A 20,474-nucleotide genomic window follows, 5' to 3' on the forward strand; every position below is an offset into this window, starting at 1 on the left:
CTCTCTTTCCCATGTGTGTAAGAGACCAGGAGTCTAAATGGATATCTCTTCTTTTCAAAACTGCTGCGATGATAAATGTGCATGGGATCCCATTAAACTGGGAATTCCTTTGAAACTCTCATTTCTCATTTCTCTCCATGGCCCAGAGTTAGATCCTGGCCACATTTGACTACGGAAACTCTTCAGCCTTGCTGTGTTCTCCTGCCCCTTGAGAGTCATGTTCTGTTTTAAAATAGCTGAAAAAATGAGGGCTGTTTTTTTCACTCGGGATAAGAATATCCTTCACAAAGCAGTAAGGGCTCTGAGAGTAACAGGATCCATATGTGGGAGCTGGCTGCCAGCAATCAGGATACAGGCCACCGGATTTTCCAGGCAGGAATATGCGTCTAATTCTCCAAAAGATGCCCCAGTAAACTCCAGAAAGGACCATTACTTAGATGACCAATGGCATAGGCACAGCTTCTGAGCTTTCCAGGCCTATTTTTCCCGTGGAATGGGAGCCTCAGAAAGCAATACAAAAGGTCCTGGTTGGCCCTGAGATGGATGGCACTGGCCTGTAGGCCTGTCTGTAACGTTCTGTGTTCCCCAAAATACTATGGGGCCTGTATTAGTCCATTTCTTTTGCTTATAGCAGAAATACCTGAGAATGGGTAATTTGTAAAAAAAAAGAAAAAAAAAAAAACCAATATGTATTACCTACGGTTTCAGAGGCTGGAAAGTCCGAAGTCCAGGGAACACATCTGGTGAGGTGACTCTATAGTAATGAAGGGTGTCACATGGCGAGAATGGAGGAGCAGAGAGAGAAAGGCTCTCACATGCTTTCTTTTTAAAGCCCTCAGAACCATGCCCAGGACCACCATTAAACCATCAATTTATTAATCCATTTACTAGGGCGTGGTCCTCACAATCTAATCACCTGTCCAAAGCCCCAGCTTTCAATTACCATAATAGGATTTCCCACCCTCAACAGTTACAGTGGGGATTAAGCTTCAGTGAGTTTGGGGGGTCATTCAGTCTACAGTAGGACCTTATCAGCTCTGACTTGCTCTGTTCTATTAAGGGAGGATGAATCTGAGGGTTGTTGCTCAGGAAAAACAAGGCTGTTTGTTCCACTTACTGGAAACATTTTAGCCCCCATGCGAAGGCAGCATTGCACTACCTGGGAGCCAGGAGGTCTGGGCTCTGGGGCCACCTGGCCCTAACTAGAAGTGACCACAAGAAAGTCACTCTATTTCTCTTCCTCATCTGGAGAATGGCGAGGCAGGACATGGTGATTTCTGAGACCCCTTTGGCTCGCACAGTATAAGGTTGAGCAGCACATTTACTCCATCTGGAGAGGAATGACAGGAGAAAGCAGCCTCAGCAGTCCACTTGCTCCATGGACACAGTGGCCCTCACCAGTATAATAGCCCAGTGTGGCTCTGTGTGCCGCAGGCTAAATTCAGGAAAGGTAGGGGGAGACCTTTTGTTGCTCTCAGGTAGGAATTCAGTCCTGAGCCCCATATGAGCTATCAGCAGCAGTCTGAGCAAGGTAGAGACGAGCTGCCCCTAGATTGCTGTATTTCTTCTTAACCAGCATTTGGAGGTCTCTAAGTCCCCCTCATTCTCACAGAAGCGAGCTCTGCATCCTCTCCCTGCCTCTATCCGGAGCCCATCCCTTACCCACGCTCCATCCTTTTCAGTTCCTGCCTCCACCACACCATCCCTTTCTCTCTGCAGCCTCTGTTGTGTTTTTCCATGACCCGCTTTGTCTGTTGGAATGGTTAGGAAGGCTGCACCCCCAATAGCTGAGTCCCCCCATGAACTCCCTTCCCAGCCCCAGGCAGGCCCTTTGATCCCTATATTCTGCTGAGCACAACTGTAGTCTCTTCATCAAATGAGCACAGACCGAGGCCTGCAGCAGCTCAGCCTGCAAGTCAGTCACCATGGCAACGAGCATTTGCTCCGTTCTACATTGAAAAGAAAATGGCTGGGGAAGGAAGGGCTCATTGGATGTCTGCACCCGGCCTGTTTTGTTCAGACCCCTCCTTCTTATCAGCTTTAAGAAGCTCCCTGCATTGAACCAAATGTCCATTAACCTTTTGCTTTTGGATTTACTTAAGAGGAGGAGAGGCAGAAGGAAGTTGAGTTCAAATGAAAAAGCATTTTTTTCAACCCTAAAAGTATATTTTCATGAGGGACAGTTATCCGCTCTGAGCAGATAAATGAATAACAGAACAAACATAGGAATCTGTAAGCTCTGATGCTGTGTATTTTGTCTTATCAGGGCAACGGGATGAGAGCGTGTATGGATATTCAAATAAAAATTGGGGGGTGAGTAGCCAAGGGATACAGGGAATTCTGCAGGGCATAGACAACAGAATTTCAGAAGAGTGTCTGACTAACTGGGGTGAGGATGTTTGATGCTGTCTCCTGTTAGTGAAATAGGCGTGTTGGTCCTATAGTCACGAGGTAGGGTGAGCATCTGTCTGCATCTCCTGCTTCAAAAGCACCTTGAATCTTCATGTTCACTCCTTCTCCACAGTGATTAAGCATGGCAGCGTGGGGCATTGGCAAGACCCCTGAGTGTGGTTCTGGAGTGGCAGTTTCCTGCTCTTGATGCAGCCATGGGGACACTTCCCACTGACATCCAAAAGGAACTGGTTGGACTGCTATTTCTATGAACCCCAGAGTGTGGCTGTTTGGAGCAGGACCAGCCTTCTCAAGGGGTCAGAAACATTGAGGGAAGAGGTCACCCTGAATCTCCCAGGGCCCTTGCAGTATCTGAAAGAGGATAGCATTTCTGTAGGGGAATGGTCTGGGCCGTGTCCACTCCCAGCTGCAACGTGAGTACACTTTGGTGGTGACGAGTTCTCACAACCCCAACAACCTCCTCTCTTTACTCTTTCTTAAAGTGAGCTGGAGGACCCTGTTTTTGAATGAAAGCTCGAGATTTCATTCTCAAAAATTCGAATGTATGCTTGAATCGGATTTTGTCTTTTTCAGTTTCTCTGCAGGTGGATATTGTTCCCAGCCAAGGGGAAATCAGCGTTGGAGAGTCCAAATTCTTCTTATGCCAAGGCAAGTGTGCTGTGCCCCTCTGCATTTCAGAACTTGCTTCGGAAACTCATTGGGCAGAGCAGAGGCCATCGGGCTGATCGCACCACAACTAGAATTTGTGGGGTTGCAGGGTCTACAGTGTGATCATTGGAGGGCCAGGGCAACTCTCAGGCTCTCTTCCTTCCCCCTCTCAAAGGCTGCCCACCTGTAGGGAAATGTGTCATCTACACTTCTGCCTGCAATGGAGGAGGTCTAGGCGTTTTCTTAGGGAAATCAGCACAGCTCCCAGAATAGTGAATCATCCCAGATCTCCTGCTCTTTATAACACAGAGTTCTGTAAATGACCATGGAGAACAGCACTGGCTCAGAAGTAATGCTTCAGTGGGTCCGTTTGAGGCTGATTTCTTAGAATCCCCCAGAGCTTGGAAATCCAAGAAGGTCTAAACCTTGTCTGAAAGTACATTGAAACCGGTATCTCTTTGGTTGTGAGAACATATATCCTGGGTTTTCCAGGTCTATTGTGAATACCAATGTTCTGCCCCATGGCCACCACCAAAGCTCTGGGATATATTGGACCTGGTGTCCTTCCTTGCCTTTTGATTAGAAAATATGCCCCATTTCCATAGCTCAGATAATTATCAGGAAATGCCATGTAGAGGAAAGGGCTTCAAATCAGGCCTTGGATTCTCTGTCTGTGACATGACTGGGATTCAGAACGTGGAAGAATTAAGAAAGAGCTGAGCTAGATGCAGACTGTGACATTTAGCAAGCAGCTTTTGGCAGGGAGAGGCCTCTAAACGTAGTCATGATTTGCGTCAGATGAGGTGGCTGTGGCTGCCGGATGTGTTCGCTCCAGCTCTGCCTTCATTACAGCAATTTCAGTGATCTGGAGCTGTGGAGTCCACCGCACATCTTGCAAATGGCGATATTTATTGAAATCATGATGGGCCCTGAAAGGAAGACCACCTCATTTCCATACTAAGCATCTGTGCAGGGCTGGGTGGGGTAGGCTGAGAAAGGCGCCGTGCAAAGCAGCAGGGCGCAGCCACGTCCTCCAGATCCAAGAGCCCATCCCCCTGTTCCAGCTCAGTGTCTGGGGCAGCTCAGCACAGCAAGTCTGCCCTTCTTAGGTGCCCAGGGAATGGAGGCATGGTTGATTCTCACTACCTTCTTTGCAGCATGTGAGGAGGTGAATTTGCCCATCTGAGGCAGGGGGTGCTGAAATGACAGTCATGCCAGCTTGTGCAGGCAGATGCTAGAATAAAAGTGGTTGGAACTGCGCTCTTAGACTAACTAGCCAGTATCTCATCTTCAGCTCAGGAGAACATAATCTAAGCCTTCAAAAACAAGCTGATTAGTTGGCTCAGACCAACTAGGCCCCTAAACTCCAATCCTAGATATGGTAATCCCTTTGTTCCCATTCTGTGAGGCATGTAAGTTCCTAGCTTAGTGCCCGGCACAGAGTAGGTCCTCAACACATATTCTCTTCTTCCATCACTCAGTAGTTATTGAGTTCTTTCCAAATACTGTAAGAGGTGTTATGTATATAATAACCAACACAGAGGCCAGAGTAGGGCTGCATAACATTCTGACATAAACGGTCATCCCTTCCTGACGATCAAGCCTGGACTGATCTGTTGTTCATTAGCTCTTACTGAGTGGCCACTGTCACTTAGAAGAGATTTAGTCTTTTCAATTTCAGTGGTTTGAAAATAATCTCTCTCTCCTTAGTGGCAGGAGATGCCAAAGATAAAGACATCTCCTGGTTCTCCCCCAATGGAGAAAAGCTCACCCCGAACCAGCAGCGGATCTCAGTGGTGTGGAATGACGATTCTTCCTCCACCCTCACCATCTACAATGCCAACATTGATGACGCCGGCATTTACAAGTGTGTGGTCACCGGCGAGGACGGCAGCGAGTCGGAGGCCACTGTCAATGTGAAAATCTTCCGTAAGAGCCTCCTTCTGCTTCTGTATTCTCTGACCTCTCCCTTGTCCATTATGTTTCAATTTTTAAAAAAAAAGAAAGAAAGAAAAGAAAACTGAGAAAAAAATACAATAAAGAGAGATACGTGGGTCCTATAAGGGGTGAGATGGCAATAGATGGACCAGCTGAGGGCCTGACAGTTTCCTTTTTCCTTCCCTAAGTCTTTTCTGCCCTAGCTCAGAGCTCCGACACCCTTGAAAATGATCCTTGGCCGACTTGCAACTCACAGCCCTGGTTCACACTGGCCACTGCTGTCCCCCCGCTGGCTTCCTCTCTCTAAGCTCACATTGCACGGTTTCTAGAGGGCTGTTGTGGGTTCCTCTGTCCTTTCCCCTGTTCGGGCCTTCCCTTCTTACTTCACTCTCCCCTGCTGGTAATGGAGCCCAGAGGCTCAGTGGGGTAGGGGATTATTTATTGTCTGAACACGATCTGCCACTAAGAGCAGGCAGTTCCCATTGCCACTGAAGCCCCATCTGGAGGTGGCTTCTCATTACCTTGTTATCATGCATCTGTCCCATTGGACAGAGTAATGGTGGGTGACAGCTAATGGAACAGTACTGACTGCTCTAGTATTTATTGTCATTATGTGTGCTTTTCTTCTGTTCTTCAGAATTTTCTCTGCCCTAGGAAAGTTGGGGATGGAGCTGGGGAAAGGGGACAGAGTGGGAGATAAAGAAAGACTGGTGACTCCTATTTGTTGTAGAATAGGTGTTCTGCCTCTTCGTTCTACCTATGCGTTGTGTTGTATTGACATCGTCCCATACGGTGAAGACACTCTTTTTGTTCTATAGACCCTTTTCTGCACAAAGTGTGATAAATTTAGCTCTCAGTGAGTAGATACTGGTTGCCAGGCATTGACAACAGATTCCACTGCTTGGGCCAGCTGCTCCACCTGGCATCCATGGCCAAGTACCCCTCTCATATATCTGTATATGAAGACTGGGACTGACCCAGGACTCAAGTCCAGGCAGCATGGCTCTAGTGAAAAGGGATCTCGGTGGGAGAACCAGCTGTTTTCCCTCACTCTTCTCCTGCTTACTTTCCAGAGAAGCTCATGTTCAAGAATGCACCCACCCCACAGGAGTTCCGGGAGGGGGAAGATGCCGTGATTGTATGTGACGTGGTCAGCTCTCTGCCCCCCACCATCATCTGGAAACACAAAGGCCGAGATGTCATCCTGAAAAAAGACGGTGAGACCTGACTTTCCTGGCAGGTGCTTTTCCCCTGGGCCGCCATGTTTCCTGGGTTTCCCACTTCTTGTAGCCCATGAGGCACCTCATCCAAACTCAGATTGAAGTGTCCTAAAAACCCCCGTGCAGTTTCCAGGCCCTGAGTGGTTGCGTGTCTGTAGCTGGCATATTTAGGCACTTGATTTTCTCTCCTAAGTAGAGGACAAATTTCCAGTAGACTTTTGCTTTTGGCTTTATTTCAAAGCCAGGCACACATATTCTTATTTTAGCTTAAAGTCCCACCCCATCAGCCTGAAGTAAGGAAAAAAGGAAAGAGGCCCAGCTACCTACCTGCAGATACCAGAGTTCTCTAACTGATCCTTGGATGAACCTGCCTCTTGTCTCTTCTAGTCCGATTCATAGTCCTGTCCAACAACTACCTGCAGATCCGGGGCATCAAGAAAACAGATGAGGGCACTTATCGCTGTGAGGGCAGAATCCTGGCGCGGGGGGAGATCAACTTCAAGGACATTCAGGTCGTTGTGAATGGTGAGGAGATCCATTCTGCCTGCTCTCTCCACTGCTGTGACTTTAGTTCTCCAAAGTCATTCTCTTTAAATTCCTCTCTGGTCTGTAAAATAATCGTGTCCTGAGTCATTTGTCTGTCTGAGCTAAATCCCCTCCCCACCATCTTAACCTCTGAGTTTTTCTTTTTTTCTTTTAAAAAAATACACTTGTCTTTCGGGTTTCACCTGTACTCTGGGGGCTTTTAGTGCAGTTCCTGAATGTCCTTCGTTGTCTTGCAGCACTAGAAACTTTCCCCATGCTTACTAGTAAATTCTTCTTTATTCTCTTTGTCCTTGATGTTCCCGTAATTGTGAAGTTAGTCTCCTGGTTCAATGTTCAAAGAAAATATTACAATCAATTCAGGCCTCCGAATAGTCAGAATTATGGTCCGTGGGCTTATTAATCTTAATTTGCAGTGTCAAATAAACACACCCGTGGAATCGATCTGACATTTACAAGATGTTTACAGGAAATTATAATGTCAGTACTAAGAAAATAAGTAAATCATGGTTGAATTGTTTTGGCTGTTGATGCGTATTTTTTGCCAAACTCTCCCCCTCTCATTCCTTTGGTAAAAACAGTTTGTGCATAAGGTTGTTTATGACAATCCCAAAGAAATGTCACTCTTTGGTGAGCTGCTGCATTTCAAATTAGTATTAACCATTTAACCACCAGCAGGAGCAGTAGTTTCCAACTTTTTCCAGAACCAAGAGCCCCTTTTTAATATCAAATTCCACTTGACCTTCGTAGTTGTTAATTTTAGTATGCGTTGATTCAGAAAATATATAATGATAAATAGCTGCTATAAATGGAATACCATGTTAACATGAGTAAAATGTATTATAATATCTCCTAAACTCTTGAAAAACAATAATGCATGTTTGTGGATGAATTGTTTATTCATTTTATTTCATGCACACATGAATTTAGATTCCTTACACTAACTCTGCAGTTACCCAGGACTCTTGACCCACAGGTGAGATGCCTCCCAACCTGGGATTCCCTGGAGGTGTCTCTTCTCCAGTCCATTGGGTTCTTTCAAGTTTTTGCAACCATCTCTGACCTTCTTCTTTCCTTCAGTGCCACCCACCGTCCAGGCCAGGCAGAGCATTGTGAATGCCACTGCCAACCTCAGCCAGTCAGTCACTCTGGTGTGTGATGCTGAAGGCTTCCCAGAGCCCACCATGAGCTGGACAAAGTAAGAAACTGGCTGGTGCCTTGTATTATGGACTAGAGGAGAGGGAGGAATCCTGGTGCCTGCTCCATGTTGGTGTTTCAGTGGATGGGTGGAGGTTTCTTGGGAACATCAACTCCAGATGAAGAATGTATGCCCTACTGTAAGGTTCTCTTGCCTTGTACATTGGATTATTCCTTCATTTTCAGTCTTGTCGGGGCAGAACCAGAAGGTATGGCCCTGGAGGGGTCCCCTCTTTGAAATTTTGTGGATGTAGTTTATAGCCCATGGACAGAGTCATAGGATTAAGTAGAGGAAGGAACAGTATCTGTGGAATCACCGCTTGACCTTTTTGTGAAGACTGAGTCTTTACCATTGGCTCAGTCTACATTTTATGGAAACTAATTAAAAGTAAACATCTGAACTCTGTGGTCAGATTCATGGTGCTTTGCATTTCTGCACCTGTAGGGACGGGGAACAGATAGAGAACGAGGAGGAGGATGAGAAGTACATCTTCAGCGACGACAGCTCTGAGCTGACCATCAGGAAGGTGGACAAGAACGACGAGGCCGAGTACGTCTGCATTGCTGAGAACAAGGCTGGCGAGCAGGACGCGTCCATCCACCTCAAAGTCTTTGGTAAGGGCAGTGGGACTTGGGGTCAGTGCTCTGCTACGATTCCGCTGACCCTACACACTCAGTCCATCAGCACGACCCTGTCTACTCTACCTCGGAATACATTCCAAATGCAACCATTTCTTGCCACCTCCACCACCTAAGCCCCAGTCCAAGAATGCATCAGTCTCCCAGCTGGTCTCCCTGCCTCCCTCTCTTGGTCCCCTTGAGTCCGTCCTACTCACAATAGCCAGAGTGACCTAAGTGCCACTCATCTGTTTAGAATCTTCCAGTGGCTTCCCATTGCAACCAGAATAAAACCCAGACTCCCTACCATGGCCTACAAGACCAAACATGAGCTAGCTTGTGCCTTCCTCGCCAACCTCATCTTTCCTTCATCTTGCTCCAGATGTAAAGATCACCAACCAACAGGCCTTTTTTCTGTCCCTTGGACACTCCAAGCTTGTTCCTTATCTCAGGGACATTGCACTTGATGTTTCTTCTGCTTGGAATATCACTCCCCCAGATCTTCCATGAGCTGCCGCCTTCTCATCCTCATGGACATCTCAACTCAAAATCACCTTCTCAGTGAATCCTTCCTTCACTGTCTGGCATCACAGCTCCCCCAGCACCACTACCACCACCCCCACCTCCACTAATCTCTTCCATTAACCTTACTGTATCTCCTTCTTTGCACCTGTCAGTACCTGAACTGATTTCATTTACATATTTATGTTGGGGATCATCTCCCACCTCCGCTAGCATGTAAACTCCAAGATGTCAGAACGCTGGCTGTCTTACACATTGCTCTATCCCTGGCACTCTAAACAGTGCTGGATGCATAGTAGGCCCTTGGTAAATGTTAGTGACTGCCCGGCTGGCTGCCTTGTCTTCTTCGCTTCTCTCCCTGGCCTGTGTGAAACTGTCATAAAAAGTCATGAAAAGGACCCCACATCTCTGCTCATTTCATCTTTATAGACTCAATAAGGTGCCATTCATTTCAGAATTCACATGCATTTTGACCTGACCTTGAAAAAAGATGAGTTGCAAAGAAATGTTTAACCTACTGGTTCTCAGCTCACTCTGCTCATCTGTTTAAAAAACACAGATAAGCTGGTCCGTGGTAGACAGTGCTACTAGAGTACAGATGCCTGGGGGCAGCTTTGGGACCTGTAGCTCCCAGGTAGTTAAAATGCACACCTGGGAACCAGATGGGGACTTAGTTGTTTAGCCTGATCAGAACTGTCTGTGAACAAAGGCCTTTGAAAATCAAGTGGTTATAACCTGCCATTATTTATTCATTAATGATAACTGAATTTAGTAGCAAGTTATCAGTTTGGTTCGAGTTAACTGTGTACTTAAGAGTGAAAGCTAAACTTCATGAAAAATATTCTTGGCAGTCTTTTTTCTAATTCAGACTGATCTTCCCCAGTCACTCTGATTTTATTGTGTCCGTGTTATAGAAAAAGACAGGTGCATTTGTTAATTTGTTCCTTTATTTAACACGTATTTATTGAGCGCCATTGTTGCTAGATAGAGGGGCTACAGAGGTGAGTAGGATATGGTCCTTTGACCCTGAGAAGCAAAGAGAGTGAGATAAACATATACACTTATAAATTATAACAGATAGTATTCATCAACAACATTTGAGTGACTGCTATGGGCACAGCCATTGCCAAGTTTACAAAGATGAATAACAAACTCTGTTCTCATCAGTTGGTTCATAGGCTAATGTAGATTATCAATGCTGAAATTTTAAATGACAATCCATTATAATGATGTTATAATGGCAATATGCACAGTGTTTTATAGGGAAAGAAGATTCCTTGGTCCTGCATGATTCGTGTAAGTTAGAGAAGTCACAGCACATCAATGTGCCATTTCTTAAGTAAGAATTACACAGTTGAAGAAGGGTTGGATGAGCATTTCAAGCAACACGTGCACAGTCACAGGAAGGAAAAGCATATATTGGGTTGAATGTGAGCTCCTTTGCACAGGGGCTTGCGTTTGTTTTATTCACAGACATATACCCAGCACCTAGAACAGTGCCCGGAGTATAATAGACACTGGAATTTCAATAAGTGAAGGAACAGTCATCAGAATGAAGCATAATATATGTGGCAGGGAGATGAGCCATGATGTCATCACTTGTCTTTAGGAAATTCTTTTAGACACTAACCTCGTGAAGTAATAATAATGGTACATAACACAGACGGAGCACTTATAATGCACCAAGCACAATATGAAGTACTATTGGTATGTGAGTTCTTTTACTCCTCATCACAACCCCATAAGGTAGATTTAATTATTATCTCTGTTTTACAAACGAGGAAGCTGAGCACAGAGAGGTGGGGTGCCCTCCCTAGGAGCCATGGTTCAGATGGAGGCAGTTCACACCCTAAGCTGACAACGGTGACCCCTCCATGAAACTCAGCAGGACACATACTGCATCTGAATTATATAGACAATGACTAGGAATACCACATGTCATGGTTTCTCTAGAGAAGCACACTTGACTGGTCAAGAACTTGGCCTCTCTTCAGGCCTCTCTGGTGGTGATGGCCATGGGTAGGAGTGAAGGGCCATGGGGGCCGTGATAGAAGGAGGAGTGAGCCAGGTTGAGAGGAGGTGATGAGGCAGGGAAAGTACACATGCACCCCTCTGCATGTCACACACACACACACACACACACACACACACACACACACACACACACACACACACACACACACACACACACACACACACACACACACACACACACACACACACACACACACACACACACACACACACACACACACACACACACACCACAGTTTCCTTCCCAAGGCTGCAGCTGGGAGAATGTACACTAGACTGCACACTGGAGCAAACAGAGGAGAAGTGGCCAGGCTCCTGGAGACACAGGGAAGGAAATCGTAGACTTGTAGGGACTGTGTCTAATGCAGTATGGCACCCACCTCTGTGCTATCCTGAGGAGCGTTCATGCAGCCTCATTGAGGTAACCCGGTGCCTCCTGTACACCCTCTTTCCCTCTCGACTCCACTTCCTTTCCCTCCTCCTCCTCTGGCCTTCCCTGTTGGTTGAGGAGACTGGTACGGAGCCAGAGAGCCAGGAGGGGAGGGGCCCGCTGGTGAGGGCTCCATCCCCTCCGTGCTTTCTGTCCCTCTCCTTCCCCTTCAGGCTCGCCATCATAGACCATCACTGGCGGAGAAATAGGGCAGGTTCCCCAACAGTGGTAGGGTCGCCAGCATTGAAATAGAAGAGGAAAGAAACACGAAGCTTAGGTAGTAAAGAAGAGCTCAGAACTCCTGTGGCTTCAAGAAGGGGCGGCAATCAGTATGTAAGGGACATATCTAAATTAGGGACTGCTGTAATCGTACCTAAGTGACATCATTTTTTCCTAAGAAAAGGGCATGTTCTAGCATGCATTGCCCTAGTTATCAGCTAGAAGCTCTTTTTCATAAGTACTTGCATCCTACCTTCCTTTACATTTGACAATGAATTTCCATTGCTCCTCTCCCCATGAGACCATCTGAAGAAGTATTTTTGTCTCCACAGATTTTTATTGTGCTCATGCTAATGCTCTTGAGGTCTCACGCTGCTATGGGCTGAGGCAGGCTCACCAGGGGTCAGAAGCCTTGCTTAACTGACCCCTTGTGACTAAAGCAGCCCTGTGGGTTACAGAAAAAAGACAAGGAGAGGCCTGAAAGAAGGTGCCCCTGATGAAACCCCTGGCATGCTGTCCAGCCAGCCTCTCTGTTCAGGGAAGCAGGGTTCCCAGGGATCTCCTTGGGCTAGGGTTGCAGGAGCCTGGACTGGGCTGGGAGTAAAAAGGCAGACTGCAGAGTGATGGGCATGCTAAAAGAGGAAAGCAAGCATGCGCAGGAGAGTCCATGGAGAAAGGTGCAGTGGAACAGTCTGAGACACTGTCCCGTGGAGGCACGTGGGAATTAGAACAGGGATCCAAAAGCCAAAGGCCCACAGCAGAAGTTAAGTAAGATGGAGCAAGGACTATTGGAAGATAAACCTGGAGACGTTCCTCCAGGTGCTGGAATGAAGGGGGGGGTGAGTGTTTTATAAGTAGGGTGACCCTGCATCTGCCCCTGTTTGCCCAATAATGCCCATTGTCCCAGTGTAATTACTTAGAGCACCCCTTGTCACTCTCAAGAGTGACCCAATTTGGACAATAAACTGTATTGCTATCCTTTTTCTAAAGCAGTATTCTAAACCTTCAGAGTTAGTTCTGACGAGAGTGCTGCAGTAAGAGAGGATTGAGCCATCAGTGAGAAGCTTGCCTTCCTTCCAACAGCCCTCTGCAGACTATACAAAAGTAGCCATTGGTAATAATGTTTTTAATAAGAATAGAGTTTGCCTTTTTCTAAGGACTTATTCAAAGCGCCCTTTGTAACCATCTGGGAAATGGGGTCACCGAGACCAAATATTAATAGACATTAACTGACCTCTGTCTGTTTTCTGTTAACCTGTTGCTGTCAAGACAAAGCGCTGTGGGTCAGGAAAAGGCGAGCAGAACACTGTCTAGATCTCAGTCTGACCAGGTTTCAAGAGGCCAGAAATTCAGCCTTCCTGGGAGTGTCTCCAGACCCCGAAAACAACTTTTTAGGGTAGTGAATTCAGTTTTAGCAGAATTTGGCTGAGTTTTTTTTCTTTACTTTTTATTCTGTGATTTTGACAGTATAGAAACTTAACTTTTACTTTATTTTATTTACCTTTTTATTTTGTGTGTTTATTTTATTTTACCTTTCTTTTTATGTTTTTTTGCTCTCTAAAACCTCCTATGCAATAGCACTTACTACTTACTCCATCCAGTACAAGTCATAACCTCCTTGAAAGTTGTATTTATTAAGGTAGATATAAAGTCTTCCTATAGGAAAACCTCATTCATGTGGACTCTCAAACTCAAATTTGTGATCTTTGGCCACACTGGATTGAGACCTGTCTATGTTCTGTCACAAAAGGATTTGCTAAGCAGCCTGTTAGTACAGAGTAACTTTAGGAGAATATTTGAACTAAATAGGCGATTTTGTATAGAAGCAGGCATTTGCTACAAAAAAAAAAAAAATGTAGAGCTCTACCATTATTTTCTGTTTATTAAAGCAGAGTCAAGGACCTTAATTTGGAGGATATATATATATATATAAAGGATATATACCATATATACAGACAGTAGTTTATTAGACTACTTGGGGTTACTGTATGAATTTGAATGTAAAGGAAATGTAGTTATTTCAAAAATTAGTACACGTATCGAATATAACTCCATATCCCTTAAATATGTGCAATCTACACATTTCAATTAAAAAATAATTTTTAAAAATTTAGCCATAATTCTGGTTTTCTGTTTGTTGTTCGTTTATCTAGTCTGGTCTTTTTCCGTATTGGTGAAATAAGTTACATTTGTGTAGTGTTAGCTTTTCTCTTCTATGGAAAGTTCAGCAATTTCAGAGTATAATTGTTTTAAATCGGGAAAATTCAATTTTCTCTAATGTTTTAACATTTAACTCAGCTTGGGAATGCTTGTGCTTTCTTGCATTACCCAAAACATTTGGAAAATGAACTCATCTAAACTCATCTCCTTCCCCTCTTCAGCCCACCCCCCCAACCCCCACCCAGTTCCTCGCCTGATTTCCTCACTTGAGTCAATGCTAACACCATCCTTCTGGTAGTTAAGAGTCTGAGTCATCTGGACTCCTCCTTATCCTTCCTTTGTCTCTTTCCATCCCAACTGCCCTCTGTTCATCTGCCACTTCCTCTACACCCTCCTTCAGGCTCTTTCTCAACGCCGCTCATTCTCAATGTTACCTCACATCTGGGTCACTGAGGGAGCTTCCAAATTGGTTTTCCTACCTCGAGGTTTTCTCCGTTCAAATCATCTTGAATTTTTCCTGTATTAATTTTCTTGAAATACAAATGATTACATTGCCCTAATCAAACTGTCTGTGGGCCTCCACCAGCCAGTGCATAAAGGCCATGTGTCCAGACTTGTCTTCCTTAGTTTGCCTCATGCCATTCTACTCTGTTCCCAACCCTCTCTTCACATGTTCTTGCTTCTCTGCTTTTACTTAAGCAGTTTTCTACACTTGGGCTACTCTGTCTCCACTCCATAGTTCCACCTGCTGAAAATCTCATGGTCCAGCCCCAGAACTGTCCCCTTCCAAAGGCTCCAACCTGGGAAGCGTTCTTCTTCTGCATCAGGCCGGCTGTATCCATTGCCCTTAGCACTCTTACTCCATAGGATATGTTTTTAAACTTATTATTATGGTTTCTGTGTTGTTCATATGCCTAATACGTTGTAAGCCCCTGGGGTCTCCCAAAACATCTAGAATAGGACCTTGTACTTAGTAAATAGATAGCTTTTGTTGAGTGGGTGCAGGTCATCATTTAAACCCAGAAAGCTAAATAATCAGATCAACTCATAGAAATGTTTTGTCTTTTCAGCAAAACCCAAAATCACTTACGTAGAGAACCAGACTGCCATGGAACTCGAGGAGCAGGTCACTCTTACCTGTGAAGCCTCGGGAGACCCCATTCCCTCCATCACTTGGAGAACTTCCACCCGAAACATCAGCAGCGAAGAAAAGGTATAATATCACCCAAGAGTTTCAGGGCCATGGAACATAGACTTGAAGCAATTTCAGTCTACCCCATGCCCAGTTCTCTTTGGTGAACTGAAAGATGGGATGTGGTCATCGAAGGCCACAGCCAGGTCTGTGACCTCCCTCCCCCAGCCTGCCCAGACGTGGCCTGTTCAACATCCCCTTGCAATGGAACGGACACAATTATTTGTCTAGGTTGGCAGGGGTGTGATGTTAGTGGGCGTGGTCAAGTTAGATGTTCTGGGGAGGAGGTTATAGTGATTTTCAAACCCAGGGTTATGGAGCTGTGAGGAGCAAGGAGAAACCAAGATCCTGGTGCGCTAGGTAATATTGTCATCATCTCAGGAGCACCCAAGGAAATGTCTCTCAGAAATAATAGGAATCAAAATGAGCCTATTAATTCTCTTCCTTGCATTTTGTATAGTCATGCTGTCTATGCACTATATGCACAAGAGCTTGGTTGCCTTTGTGTCTGCCTGTATTCCTGGTCACATCTGGAAATCATTTTGTTCTAAAGGCAAAAATAATTAGCAGTTTCTAAATGATGATGATTATACCTGGGTTCTGCAATATATTCACTGAGGGTTTAAGAACATTGCAGCAACCTTCCTGGTAAATTTTGCTTTAAAGAATATGGATTTATTGGTCACCAGAAAGCTATCTTTATTATTGACAACATATAAAATTTGAGGTGAGCCCACATGATGCAGCCCCTTGCTATTGAGTGGATCATAAAAAAGCAAGAGGAGGAAAAGGCTTGATTTTAAAGCAACTTAACCCTCTGGCGGTTCTTCTCCAATACCATCATGTATATCCTGTAGTAATAGGCTCCATTTTAGTTGGCCAAACCTTTGTCACCTATTCAGGAGTAATGGCCTTAGCCTTAAAGAACATTTATAATGGATTGCTTATTGATTAGAAAGTCAAAAATGATAGATCTTCACTCTTTTGCCTGCCTAAAGAAAATCCATAGAGAGGGTAAATTCAAATAAAGCCAAAAAAGGATAGTGTGAAATACCAGAGCTAAATTTGGGATTTGCATTTGAGGAATTGACTTCTGTCCCACTAATAGAAAACAAAACTAAATCAAAAGGAATAGAAATTGTTCTTACAAATAACCTATTATTTTTTGCAAGTTTTACCTCCAGACTTGGATTCTCAATGAGGAACTGCTAAATATTTTTGAAACTTGCATATGCTGTTTGACACATGAAAACCAACTCGATTAAGAAATGTGTTTATTTAGATACTTTCTTTATCAACATTGGGATTAAAAACCCTCAGCTAAAATTTCTGCTCCCATTGTGTTGTTATGTGGATTGAATGTACATTTCAGGGCTTAAATCACAGGGCCGCTGCTTGGTGGATCTTTCTATATCAGGCATAAAAGTAGATTTGTCCGGAGTGACCTGGTGTTTATCTTTGACCTACAGCAAAGGACAGAAATAATATCTATCTCAGATGAATGATGCTTTTAAATTCTATATCTTTTCTAGGAATAGTTCAATAGCCAAGCTAGACCAGAAGGGTTATTAAGATTTGTGCCTACCTCAGGTTCTTTAATAGGTTGGCACTTCTGGCTTATATTTGAGATTTCATTTTTATAGAATTAGAACAAATAGCCAGGCACTAATACATACTCACACTTGCTAAATACTGAGAATGAAGGTGTCTAGCAGAGACCCTTTGAAACCTAGTAGGGACTCACTTTTTGTATAATGCAGTTATCAGCACAGATCATCTATCTTAATCTGAGATAATTATTGAAGCCCGGTCACATTGGTTGTATTGTGGTTTGTTTGACTATGGACAACCTTCAAGTTTAATTGAAGTGATATTACTGGAATATGAGTGAATCAATGTTAGAACAAGTCCTCCACGTCAGCCAGTGATGTGACACCAGGTTAACACATTCGTCTAAATGAAAACCTATATAAGAAAATGAGGCAATTCTATTAATTATATACAGACATCAAAGAGGCATGATGTCTGCTTACACTGTGGATAGCTAATAATTGAGAAAACAAATAGGGGCTACTCATAAGCAGGTCAGATTCCAGATAATAAATTTGGACTTTGGCAGCCTCTCCTCATGTTCTCCCCCATCTACAGTTGCATTATGTATAAATAGGTATCAAGATTACTAGTATCGCCGAATTGTAGGAGTGGAAGAAAACAGTTTTCTTAAAATCAGGATGTATGCTAAGAGAGTTGTATCTCATTGGCAAGGTAAAGAAGCCTCCTAAGATTTACACCATATAAAATACCAGAATCGTAGATGGTTGGGAGGCACATTTTGAGGTTATCTGGTCTCACCTGGCACCCATTTCTAGCATCCCGGCCAGGAAGTAATTTGGCCCCTGTATGAAGGGTGATGGTGTCAGTCCTCTGCAGGGCATTGGCCCACATTGATGATCAGAGAGGGCTGCTTCTTTGCCCCTTCCTCTGCTCAGTCCCACCTCTGCCACTCAATCGTTTGTATGGGAGCCATTAAAGTAGCTCTTCTGTTTTCCTTTGGTCTTCTCTTCCCCTTAACACAAACAGCTATTTTCACTGTTCCTCACATGTCATGGTTTTCACATCCTTTACCCTTCTTGTTGACCTATAATAGATAGCCACAATTCACTAGTGCTCCCCTAAAATTTTTACGAACCCAGCGTAGCTAACACAGACTTCAGTAGGGATATTGCCTTTTTGATCTGGCCACCATCATGCAGGTAAAGTTGCATTAGCTCTTTAGCAGTTTCCTCATTCTGTTGCCTCATATTGAGCCTGTGGTCAACGGAAATGCTCAGGCCTTTTTCACATGAACTGCATTTAAGCCACATATCCCCTATCCTGATCTTAAGCAACTGATTGCTTAACTGGTAATGCAGAATTTGTGTTTATTTCTGTTAAAAATTGTATTTTGTTTATTGAAGCCCAGTGCTTCTCAACAGGGTCACTATGGCAATTTGGGAAGAATCTTCCTTCACTGGGACTGTCCTATGCATTGCAAAATATTTATCATCGCTGGTCCCGTGCCCCTGAAATGCCAATAGCTACCTCTAATCATTACTAAAAATGCCACATGTACAAACACCCTCTGGCTTGAGAACAACTGTTTGAGCCCATCTTTCCAACCACGTAGGATTGACTTTCATCAGAAGTATCCTTAGAAGTCTGTGGGTCCAGAGAATTTCAATGCACGTGGGCCCCCCTATTTTATATAAGTATATGAAAAGTCATGGGGTATTGCAGTCAGTGGTTCCCCAGCCCTAAGCATAGAGCCCAAGGAAGCCTACGTGGCTTCAGTAGCCTTCACAATGAAATTGTCAGCTGACATCTGTATTAGCTGTCGCTTCCAACCTTGTATGATCACTTATTTGAAATGTTTTTGTTCAAGTCACTGATAAAAATGTCCACTAGGATGAGGTAAAGTGCAGAGCCCTTAGACTGCCACCATGGCTTCCTCCTGGGTACCATGGGGCCATGGGCTCTCTTATGATTTTCATGACTTGTGGGAGGTTCAACTATTCCCTTAATGAAAATAGTTACAATATAAGGTAATTAAAGCAACTTTGTCTTTTGCTTCACTGCTTAGTTGAGTCTAGTATTGCCCTTCTTAAGGAAAGAGGAGCAAAAGCCTTTTAACCACAGACACATAGTTAGTGACTTTCTAGTGGAATACCAGTGTTCTTCATTAAAAAAAGAAGTGGGCTGAGGGACAAGCAAAAACCAGTACAATGAACCCAAATGTCACACCCTATCTTTGTCATGTCCCTGGATTGAGTCTAATCACTCATTTGAGAATGATCATTATCAATCTGTTGAGCTTCAGCTAGTTGAGTTCGTTTAGTTCAGCAACTGATAATAACTAGGCTAAGTCTAATTATTTGGGTAATTGACATCATTAAAGCAGACCAATTGTCTAACAGTCTATCCATTTCTTAGTGGTCACTATTATGTTGACAAAAAATATGTATTTGACCATCATATTGGGTCAGTTTGATCATGTGTTTGAAGGTCATTGTGATACTTCAGAAAGTTTGTACATCTGCATTGTTTCATTATTCATCCTACCCTGATTCGTTTCAAATATTGCCAGGTGTTTGAGTGCTAAATTCCAGGCACCATTTACATACCTAGTGAGACCCACGATGATGATTTGCATACTCTATCTCTGGCAGAAATAAGTCATCATATGCTTATTTGAACGTCTCTGTGCCTTTGAAATAACTGGTAAAGAAAGGCTTATGAAGGCTTTACTGATGAAGGAAAAGGAGAGGGGTGAGATCGGAAGAGAGAGGAAAAATGAAAGGTATTTTGTGAACCTTGAATCTTGGGCTGACAGAATATCCCACAAATAAAGACAGACCTTTTGAAATTCTGGATTCTTTGGAAGCTGGAACTTTCTTTTCACCTGGGAAAATTCTTCATTCGACACAAACTAAGTGCCCACTTTTAAACATTGGAAAAAGTGACTTCATCGGACAATCAGTTCCTGGTTTATCCAGGGTGTGGGCAAATGTATGACAGGAGGAATTCCTCATTCAGTACAAACCCAGTGCTTGAGATAATTATAGGGGATGCTTCACTTTAGTTTATATACATATTCTGGCAGGCTTGTGTGTAAGACAGCTAAACATGTGAATATTAAAAGAACGTAGAACTAACAATTTTGGAGTATTACTAATGATACCCTAATTTGTTTCTTAAGTGTGTATATTTGTGTATCGGGTTGTCTTGAAGTGGGCCACACCTTCTCCAAGTTATTAGGTCCAAGATGTTTTCTGTCATTCCACCAGGCACACATGTAGGAGGTCAGGCTACTAGAAGCATTGCATTACTGGCAATTACTTCTTCTAAAAGCCACAGAACCATAGTGATTTGGGAGACACAAGAAGAATCAGATTTGAAAAACAAACTACTCCATATTATATAGCCCTTAAAAGAGATCTTGATTCATACAGCCCTGGCATGTGACAGGCAAGCTTCTAAGTGGTGTGGAATTGGCAGCCACATTTGACATGTTGGCCCACTGTTCCTTTCGTCCATGCATGTTCCTCTGTTCTCATTTTCTTCTTCGTTCCAACATCATGTGACATAACCCAATATTCCATCCTCATTTCTCACAAAAGCTCCTTGTGTTTAGTGGACTCTTACTAAATGTTTGCTAACTCACTTGCATTCCCTGGATTTCATTGCTGTGTTTCTAGCATCTTTTCTATCCTTTTTCCATCTGAACATCAGGGACAATCAAGCAGTCATGCCACCTAATTAAAAAAATAACAGCTATGATGTCTTTGATCTCGATATGAAAACA

The 20,474-nt window shown here is 43.9% G+C and overlaps 1 protein-coding gene across 5 annotated transcripts in view; it reads left to right on the forward strand.

The window, feature by feature from the left end:
- The window catches only part of NCAM1 (neural cell adhesion molecule 1), a 302,455-nt gene that overhangs the window by 236,143 nt on the left and 45,838 nt on the right, over positions 1-20,474 (forward strand). For all 5 annotated transcript variants that reach the window (XM_063092591.1, XM_063092592.1, XM_063092593.1 and 2 more), the window contains exons 2-8: positions 2,986-3,060; positions 4,771-4,989; positions 6,072-6,215; positions 6,606-6,743; positions 7,842-7,959; positions 8,404-8,573; positions 15,012-15,154. In XM_063092591.1, coding sequence (XP_062948661.1) covers positions 2,986-3,060; positions 4,771-4,989; positions 6,072-6,215; positions 6,606-6,743; positions 7,842-7,959; positions 8,404-8,573; positions 15,012-15,154 — 1,007 coding nt within the window. The remainder of the gene's footprint in view (positions 1-2,985; positions 3,061-4,770; positions 4,990-6,071; positions 6,216-6,605; positions 6,744-7,841; positions 7,960-8,403; positions 8,574-15,011; positions 15,155-20,474) is intronic.

The sequence above is a fragment of the Cynocephalus volans genome, chromosome 4 (assembly GCF_027409185.1).
Source record: "Cynocephalus volans isolate mCynVol1 chromosome 4, mCynVol1.pri, whole genome shotgun sequence".
Classification (NCBI taxonomy): Eukaryota; Metazoa; Chordata; class Mammalia; order Dermoptera; family Cynocephalidae; genus Cynocephalus; species Cynocephalus volans.